This window comes from Dipodomys merriami, unplaced genomic scaffold, assembly GCF_024711535.1.
Source record: "Dipodomys merriami isolate MVZ:Mamm:240054 unplaced genomic scaffold, mDipMer1.0.p SCAF_477, whole genome shotgun sequence".
Taxonomy (NCBI): Eukaryota; Metazoa; Chordata; class Mammalia; order Rodentia; family Heteromyidae; genus Dipodomys; species Dipodomys merriami.
The window spans coordinates 347,885-357,778 of NW_027206043.1; the positions used below are offsets into that span (position 1 = coordinate 347,885).

Below are 9,894 nucleotides of genomic sequence, written 5' to 3' on the forward strand. Positions count from 1 at the left end.
GCTTTTTTTTTTAATTTTTTTTCGTGAAAATACTGTACAGAGGGGTTACAATTACATGGGCAAGATAATGAGCACATTTCTTATCAAGCATTGTAGCCTCCTCCTTTGTTTCCCCTTCCCATCCTCCCCCTCTCCCCCACCCAATCCTCCCTGCTCCCCACCACCACCACCAAAGTTGTAAAGTTCGTTTTCGACATAACGACTTGTACATCTCATTGTTGCAATGGGTCCACCTGTATCCCTATTTAAACGATTTGTTTTCCCTGGGCTTTTATGTTCAAGGATAATGCTCTACCACTTGAGCCACAGCTCCAGTTCCGGCTTTTTGATGATTTATTGGAGATTAGGATCTCAAAGACTTTTCCATCCAGGATGGCTTTGAATTGTGGTTCCTCTCTGTCTTCTAAGTAGCTGGGATTATAGGCATGAGCCACTGGTACCCAACAAAAAGAAAATTCCCCCGTGCCTTAGCGTGCTTTGTACTCCAATGATCGCTTGTGATGCCAGAGAGAAGCCTTCAGATTTTGCACAGGGCGGTGAGCATGTGCTTGCTTGGATGTTTTTCTCTCGTTTGTGAAAGTTGTTAGGAGAGGATGAGCAGTAATAAAAAAATAAAAAAACAAGTTTGTGAAAATTCATGAGATAACCTGACATGTTGAATCAAAGTTCCTTCACACAGCTATTTAAAGATAATACAGGGAGGGGAGAATAGCAACAGAACAGAGGAAATGGATGAGGAATTACAAAGGAGGAGAAACACAGCAAGGGACCAGCAGGAGGGAACACGGGCAGAGTCCACTGCAGGCGTGAGCCATAATATCATAGTTACAACTGTTAGCATGTGCGATGTGACACGCCAAAAATTATAAAACAGATTCATTATTGTTTAGTGTGTCACCTGTTATTTGTGACGGGAAAAAAAAAAACCTTAAAATTTTGTTTTTGGCCGGGACTCCAGTGGCGCTCACTGTAATCCTGTCTACCCAGGTAACCGAGAGCTGAGAATGATGCTTCAAAGCCCACCCATGCAGAAAGCCCGTAAGACGACCTCCAATTAACGATGAAAAAGACAGAAGTGGACCTGTGACTCGGGGGTAGAGTGTTAGCTTGGAGTGAAAAAGCTCAGGGATGGCACCCAGGCCCTGAGTTTATCAGGGGCAGCATCCAGAGCCTGAGTTCAAGACCCAGGATCAGGACAAATGTGTGTGTGTGTGTGTGTGTGTGTGTGTGTGTGTGTGTGTGTGTGTGTGTGTGTGTGTACACACACATATATAGGAGGAACAGGGGATTGATAAATGGGAAATTCCAAATGTGCTTTATTGGGAAGGTGGAAAATCGCTGGAAAGTTGGAGGAAATGGAGCTAAGTAGCTGCGTGAAGAACAGGAGTGCCTAATTTGAATTGTGGCCAGAAGCTAAAATCAGAGACAAATAATCCTGAGCAATGACAGAGGATAAAATATGCTGTGCACCCATCATCCGACCAGGTGCAACCTCACGTACCGACTCCCGTAGTCACGGACACGATTTCACCTCAGGAGGACGGGCACTTTACTTAAAAGCCTTTCCAGGGCCCTCTTGAGGTCTTGGTTCCTGAGGCTGTAGATGAAGGGGTTCAGCATGGGCGTGACCACCATGTACATCACCGAGGCTCTTGCGGTGGAGTGTGAGTTTCGGGTGACAGCAGAGCTGAGGTACACCCCCAGGACTGTCCCGTAAAACAGGGAGAGCACGGACAGGTGAGACGCGCAGGTGGAGAAGGCCTTGTACCTCCCCTGAGCGGAGGACATGGCCCGGACGGAGGAGACGATCTTGGAGTAAGAATACAGGATGCCGGTGAAAGTAATGCCACCCAGCAAGAAAGCTGCCAGATAGATCAGCACGTCATCGAGAAAGGTGTCGGAGCAGGCGCTGTGGACCACCTGGTTCAGCTCGCAGAAAAAGTGGGGGATTTCGCAGTGGGCACAGAAGTTCAGCCGCAGCACCATGGCGCTTTGCATGGTGGAATACAGAACATTCACCATCAGAGACCCCAGCACCAGCACCGCGCAGAGCCGGGGGCTCATGATGGCCGCGTAGCGCAGCGGGTGACAGATGGCCACGAAGCGGTCGTAGGCCATCACCGCCAGCAGGAAGTTGTCCAACCCTGCAAAAATCAAGAAGAAAGACATCTGAGCCACACAGCCCGTGTAGCTGATGGCCCGGCTGTGCGTGTGGATGTTGAGCAGCATCTTGGGGACGGTGGTGGAGGTGAAGCAGACGTCATCCAAGGAGAGGATGGAGAGGAAGAAGTACATGGGGGTGTGGAGGTGGGGGTCAGAGCTGACCGCCAGGATGATGAGCAGATTTCCGAGCACAGTGACCAGGTACATGGACAGGAAGAGCCCAAAGAGGATGAGCTGCGTTCTGGGATCTTCTGAAAATCCTAAGAGTATAAACTCTGACATCTGGGTGTCATTCATTCTCTGGCCCCATGTGGCAGATGTCACTAGCAAAAGAGAGAAAGAATACAAAGACATGACAAATGGTACAATGCCAATGTGGAAGGGGCACAGTGGTATAGATCCTCTAAGTCCTTACTTCAGCCCTCCATTTTGTGTATCACTGATTCCCATTCATTCATTCCTTGACTATTTCTGAGTTCAATTTGCAGTCTCCTATTACTCTTTTTCCCATGCTGTTAGGTATTCTTTTATGTGTGTGTCAGTCATGGGCTTGACCTGGGGGCCTGGGCGTTTTCCCTTAGCTCTTCAACTCAAAGCGAATGCTCTACCACTTGAGCCATAGCGCCACTTCTGGTTTTCTGGTGGTTCATTGGAGATAGAGTCTGATGGATTTTCCAGCTGGGCTGGCTTTGAACCACGATCCTCAGGTCTCAGCTTCCTGAGTAGCTAGGATGACAGGCGTGAGCCACAGGCACCCAGCTCAAAAAAAATGTTGTTACTGTTTATTTCCATTGCATTCAAAGAATGCAAAGAGGAACTTAGAGAGAACCATGTGGCAGCTGCTTATCCAGGAAATCTACAGATAGATCTACACTCTAACAAAAAATCAAAAATGGCATTGCTACCCTCAGGCTTTCCAGGCCTAGAGAGTCACACTGAGTAAGAGATTATTACACAGAAATATACACCAAAGCCAGGCGCCATTGACTCATGCCTGTAATCCTAACTACTCAGGAGGCTGAGATCTGAGGATCACAGTTAAAAGCCAGCCTGGGCAGAAAAGTCCATGAGACTCTTATTTTCAATAAACCACCAGAAAACAGGAAGTGGCACTGGGGCTCAAGGGGTAGAGCACTCGCCTTGAGCTGAAATGCTGAGGGACAGCGCCCAGGCCCAGAGTTCAAGCCTCACGACAGACAAAAAAAAATTCAGATCAAAAAAATGGCAAAGAAACACATGAGGAAATGTTCACCATCCCTGGTGGTGAAGGAAATGTAAATAAAGACAACCCTGAGATACCACCTTACCCCAGTCAGAATGTCCCACATCCACAAATCAGCCAACGACAAATGCTGGAGGGGATGTGGAGAAAGAGGAACCCTATTACACTGCTGGTGGGAATGTACACTTATACAACCACTTTGGAAAGCAGTCTGGAGGGTCCTCAGAAAGATAAAGATTGACCTCCCTTATGACCCAGTCATACCACTCTTAGGCATCTACCCTGAACAACAGGAACCAATATACAAGGACACATGCACCTCCATGTTTATTGCAGCACTGTTCACAATAGCTAGGATATGGAAACAACCCAGATGTCCCACCACAGATGAATGGATCCGAACATTGTGTTATCTATACACAATGGAATATTATGCAGCCATTAGAAATGACAAAATAATGGCATTTGCAGGGAAATGGATGGAGCTAGAAGAAATCATGTTGAGCGAGGTAAGCCAAGAGCAAAGAGATAAATGGTACATGGTCTCCCTGATAAGTAGATCTTAAATCCAAAATGTTAGATGATATGACAGTTAATAAGACTTGAGAAACAAAGGATTTCCACTCATCTGGTGGAATCACTACTAAATAACCCCATGCTGCTGATCACATATATGGTGTATATGTGCGCACGGGAGGGAAACCAGGAGGACGACACAGAACTAGAGGGAATCAGGGAAAAACATACAACAGCAGGACCCATCAGCTGCACTGGACATTGACCAAAATGAACTAAGCAACTCAATGGCAGCGATGGGAGGGAGGGAACGGGTGGGAAAGAGGGAACAGCTGATGCTATGCAAAACAAAAGAAATGTACAGATCACCCAATGTGGAAGAAATGACTGCATTGTCAAAGCTCATAGAACTCACAAATGTTATAGACCATGATAGACAATTTATCCTATGAAAGTTAGAATGTGTTTGTGACTTTAACTAAGCATCACTATCCCACAATACTGTGAAATTTGGGAAATTACGTAACCACTTAAGCATAATAAAGAATTGGAAAAAATGCAGATCGAAACAACTCTGAGATTCTACCTTATCCCAGGTAGACAGTCCATTATCAAGAGAACAAATGATAAGGGATGCTGGTCAGGATGGGGCCAGAACTCTAAGACATTGTGGTGGTAATGTAAACTTTTTCAACCACTCTGGAAAGCAATGTGAGGCTTCCTCAACACAGTAAACATAGGGGCTGGGAAGGTGGCTCAGTGGTAGAGCGCTTGCCTCACATGCATGAGGTCCTGAGTTTGATTCAAGTCCTCAGCACCACAGAAGCAGAAAAGGCTGGAAGTGGTGCTGTGGCTCAAGGGGTAGAGCACTGCCCTTGAGCTGAAGAGCTGAGGGACAGCGCCCAGGCCCAGAGTTCAGGCCCCAGGACTGGCTATATATATATATATAAAACATAGAACTTCCCTATGATCCAGCCATTCCACTCCTGGACATTTGTTCAAGAGACCACAAAGAAGGATTCAACAAAGCTCCATGTTTCTGGCAGCACGATTTGCCATCATCAAAAAATGGTATCAGCCCAGATGCCCCTCAATGGATGAATGGATCAATAACAACAGACAGACAGACAGACAGACAGACAGACAGACAGACAGACAGACACACACACACACACACACACACACACACACACACACACACACACACACACACACACACACACACACACACGTGCATGGAATTCTCCTCACCCATAAATGGGAAAACCCAGAAAAAAATTTGTATTCAGTGAAGCAAGTCGAGCCCAAAGAGACAGCAGATGCAGGTTTCCCTGGTGTGTGGAAGCTGGATTCAGCTCATCCGTTTATAAGTAAACCCCCTGGGTGGTGTGCAAGTGTACACAAATATATTGACTGAAATACGGTAGATTCAAGGGAGAACTCAAATAGGGTAATTCCTTAGAAAGACAAGAGATAACCTTCAACGAAATAAAACACTAGGAAAACTGCAGTAGGGAGATGGGGTCAAGGGGAAAGGGGTAGATGAATGAAGAGGAGAAGAGGGGGGAGAATGGAGTCAAGAATTCAATGCACAGGAAGAGTGAAGGAAGGGGAGGGAAGGGGAGGGAAGGGGAGGGAGGGGAGGGAGAGGAGGGAGGGGTCAGAATGCTGAATGGGGTGGCTCTGACCTACATGCATTGTATTCACAAACTGCTTCATTCAATAGCAAGTCCTTCCTACAACTACTTAAAAGTAACGATGAAATTAAATAGCCAGGCACTGGCAGCTCACGCCTGTCATCCTCAGGAGGCTGAGATCTGAGGATCGTGGTTCAAAGCCAGCCGGGGCAGGAAAGTCCGTGAGACTCTTATCTTCAATTAATTAGAGAAAAAGCTGGAATGGACACTGTGGCTCAAGTGTTAGAATCCTAGCACAAGGACAGTGTCCAGGCCCTGAGTTCTAATCCCAGGAATGGCAAAAAATAAAATAAAATAAAAATAAAAGATAATACATTTTTTAAAGAAATACATTTAAAAAGCAAGAGAGATTAAATTCCTGAGGTAAGATTTTAAACGTTCTACGGTCCCTGCACAGGTGGTGAGGAAGGGAATCTTTCCGTATCCTGGCTGCCTTCCAAGTCTAAGCACATCTCCCAGGAGCACTCACAAACGCTGAACCATCCAGAACAATCCCTGGGAAGACAGAGGAAAGGGAATCTTGTTTTGGTAGCCTGCCGCAAGCTAAACCTCCCTCACGTGAAAAGCCCAGAAGAACACCGCTTGGGCAGTTCTTGAATGAAGCGTTCCAAGACATTTCTCTTGAGAAACTCAGTATTGAGTTGGTTTCCGTGACTTACTGCCTTTTGATGGATGCATTTCTCTAACTGTCCATTTAGATGGGTATGCGCATAATAACCACATCCTTCTCCTTTGCCTCAAACAGTTATCATTTGTGGTTGCTAAGAATATTAAGAATGTCTCTCCTCCCTATTTTTAATGAGTTTTATTATTATCTGTTAGTATTGCAGTGTACCAAGGGGCTTCTGCTGAGCAAAGCAGGTTGTGAATGTATCTTGATCAATGTCATCCTCTCAATATTCTCACCCTTCCCTCCCCTACCCAGCCCTTCCCCCATTCGTCTGAGTTTTGTAGGATATACATTGGATTCCTGACCACACTCCCTCCATCTTCTCTTCATTCATCTACCCCTCTGCCCTTGATCCCAGCCTACCCCTTCCAGGACCCACTTCCTGATCGCCTAGCTATTGTTTTTGCCAGTCCTGGGGCTTGAACTCACGGTCTGGGTGCTGTCCCTCAGCTTCTTTTGCTCAAGGCTAGCGCTCTAACACTTGAGCCACAGCGCCACTTCTGGCTTTTTCTGTGTCTGTAGTGCTGAGGAATGGAACCCAGGGCCTCATGCATGCTAGGCCAGCACTCTACCACTGAGCCACCTTCCCAGCCCCAATCCTAGCTATTTTTAATATGTTTTATTATTATTAGTGGCAGTCACTGTACTCTGCAACAGAACACCAAACCCCTTCCCTCCCGTGTAAGGGAAGCTTTGGCCATCCAGGCCTTCCCTTCTTGTGACAAGATTGCACTCAACTATTTTGGAGCAGCTTAAACATTAAAAGTGGAGGGCTGGAGCCGGGCACTTGTGGCTCACGCCTGTAATCCTAGCTACTCAGGAGGCTGAGATCTGAGGATCATGGTTCAAAGCCAGCCCGGGCAGGAGAGACTGTGAGACTCCTATCTCCAATAAATCACCAGAAAACCGGAAGTGGCGCTGTGGCTCAAGTGGTAGAGCGCTCGCTTTGAGCTGAAGAGCTGAGGGACAGCGCCCAGGCCCAGAGTTCAAGCCCCACGACCGACAAAAAAAAAAAAAGTGGAGGGCTGGGAGGTTGGCTCAGTGGTAGAGCGTTTGCCTCGCATGCATGAGGCCCTGGGTTCGATTCCTCAGCACCACATAAGCAAAAAGAAAAACCGGAAGTGGCGCCATAGCTCAAGTGGTAGAGAGCTAGCCTTGAGCTGAAGAGCTGAGGGACAGCGCCCAGGCCCTGAGTTCAGGCACCACAACCAACAACAACAACAAAAAAAATGGATATAAGTCCAGTGCTGGTGGCTCACGCCTATAATCCTAAATACTCAGGAGACTGAGATCTGAGGAATGTGGTTCAAAGCCAGGCTGGGGAAGGAAAAGTCCATGAGACTCTAATCTCTAATATAACACCAAAAAGCTGGAAGTGGAGCTGTGGCTCAAAGGGTAGAGCACCAGCCTGAGTGAAGGGAAAAAAAAGCTAAGGAACAGCAACTAGGCCATGAATTCAAGGTCCAGGATGGGCACACACATACACACACACACGCACACACACACACACAAGAATTATGGGCATGGGGCTGGAAAGGAGGCTCAGTGGTAGAGTGCTTGCCTTGCATGCATGAGGCCCTGGGCTCGATTCCTCAGCATCACATAAACAGAGAGAGCTTGGAAGTGGCGCTGTGGTTCAAGTGGTAGAGCGCTCACCTTGAGCTGAAGAGCTGAGGGACAGCGCCCAGGCCCAGAGTTCAGGCCCCACGACCGCCACCCCAAAAAAAATAGGGGCACAATATTATTCCACAAGTCTGTAGAAAACAGGAGATTTCCACTGAATGGGACTGGTGGAGGAATGTGGGTGTGAGGAGGTCATGAACAGATGGAAAATGGCTCCATCATGGAAACGAGAGACACCCTGGCTTCCCGGCTCCCCGGTGGCACCCAGCAGGCTCTCAGACTCACCTGGATGGGTTCTGTGAGCAGAGGTGCTCAGCATGGAAGTCCACACGTCCTTCCCGGCTGGGTGGTGGTGGAGTCAGTAGCTGTGTAGACCTGGGACCGTGGGCAGAAGCGAACGTCAGCCTCGCAGCCAGATGACGCCACAGCTGACAACAACGGCCGTGCAGGCCAGCTGCACCAGCCGGCAAACACAGAACGAACGGCGCAGCTGAGTCTCTTGGCCCCTCAGCACGTTCTTCTGTTTTATTCCAGCACAAAGCACCCGCTTTCCCTGTGGGACATCGCTCTGAGAGCCATTGTTTCCCTGCGGATTCTCCACTTCTGAGACCCCTGCACAAATGCCCAGCGCGCCCCTCTCCTCCTTCTCCACAAAATCCCTCTGTTCTCCAGAGATGTGTACTCCTGACACCAGACCCTGTTCCAAGACTAATTAAACCTGTCTGAAAATGGAAACAAAAACAAAAGGGTTTTTTTTGCTTTTTTTTTTTTTTTGTCAGTTGTGGGGCTTGAACTCTGGGCCTGGGCGCTGTCCCTCAGCTCTTCAGCTCAAGGCGAGCGCTCTACCACTTGAGCCACAGCGCCACGTCCAGCTTTTTCTGCTTATGTGGTGCTGAGGAATCCAACCCCAGGCCTCATGCATGCAAGGCAAGTGCTCTACCACTGAGCCACCTTCCCAGCCCGTTTTTTCTTTTTTCCTTTGTTGCTGTTTTTGTTTTCTTTTCCTTTTGTCTTGTTTGTTAGTCTTCGGGAGGGTAAGAAGGGGACCACAGATACAGAGGGACAAAGGGTGAACCAATGCAGCAGTGATGCTCACTAGACATTATTTTAAAAATGAACTACGCAACTTATGGGTAGGAATGGAAGGGAAAAGCTGGGAAACAGCCAGGAAAGGGGTAACATTGCCCAAAAAGAAATGTATTGGTGCTGGGCACTCACTCCTGCAATCCTAGCTACTCGGGAGGCTGAGATCTAAGGATCATGATTTAAAGTCAGCCCAGGCAGGAAAGTGCATGAAACTCTTATCTCCAATGAACCACCAGAAAACCGGAAGTGGTGCTGTGACTCAAAAGGGGTAGAGCACTAGCCTTGCAGCAAAAAGCTCAGGGGCAGTGTCCAGGCCCTGAGTTCAAGCCCCATGACCAAAAATAAAGAAAAAGGGATAAAAGAAATGTACTCATTCCCTGTCCTATGTTATTGTGATCTCTCTATGCATCACCTTTGTAATAACAATTTAAAATTTTTTTAAACAAATACCCTCATGAGCATCTCAGATCTAAACACCCTAATCTGCTAAAACTCAAGTTAACAGCTAGGGCAGTGTGTGAACTGACACACCGAAGAATAACAAACACATGCAAACAAACAACTTGATTCACTGATTTATTTGTAGTATAAAAAGCTTAGAAATCGGGCTGGGAAGGTGGCTCAGTGGTAGAGCGCTCGCCTTGCATGCATGAGGCCCTGGGTTCGATTCCTTAGTGCCACATAAGCAGAAAAAGCCGGAAGTGGCGCTGTGGCTCAAGTGGTAGAGTGCTTGCCTTGAGCTGAAGAGCTGAGGGACAGTGCCCAGGCCCAGAGTTCAGGCCCCACGACCGACAAAAGAAAAAGAAAAAGAAAAAAATCTTAGACATGGCCTGGGTTTTCGAATACATTCCCTATCCTTGGATACTGGCTATGATATTTTTAGTACAAGAATTTTTTAAATTATTTAGTGTAATTAA

General features: G+C 47.4%; 1 protein-coding gene across 1 annotated transcript; it reads right to left on the reverse strand.

Annotated features, from left to right (window-relative positions):
• Positions 1–1,527: 1,527 nt before the first annotated feature.
• On the reverse strand, positions 1,528–2,445 carry LOC138808822 (olfactory receptor 7A10-like). The gene has a single exon (XM_069995030.1). It carries the CDS (start codon positions 2,443–2,445, stop codon positions 1,528–1,530), a length of 918 nt encoding a protein of 305 aa, XP_069851131.1.
• Between the last annotated feature and the right edge of the window lie 7,449 nt (positions 2,446–9,894).

Coding starts and splice junctions, on each gene's coding strand:
- LOC138808822 (XM_069995030.1), bottom strand. CDS start 2,445: ATGTCAGAGTTTATACTCTTAGGATTTTCAGAAGATCCCAGAACGCAG.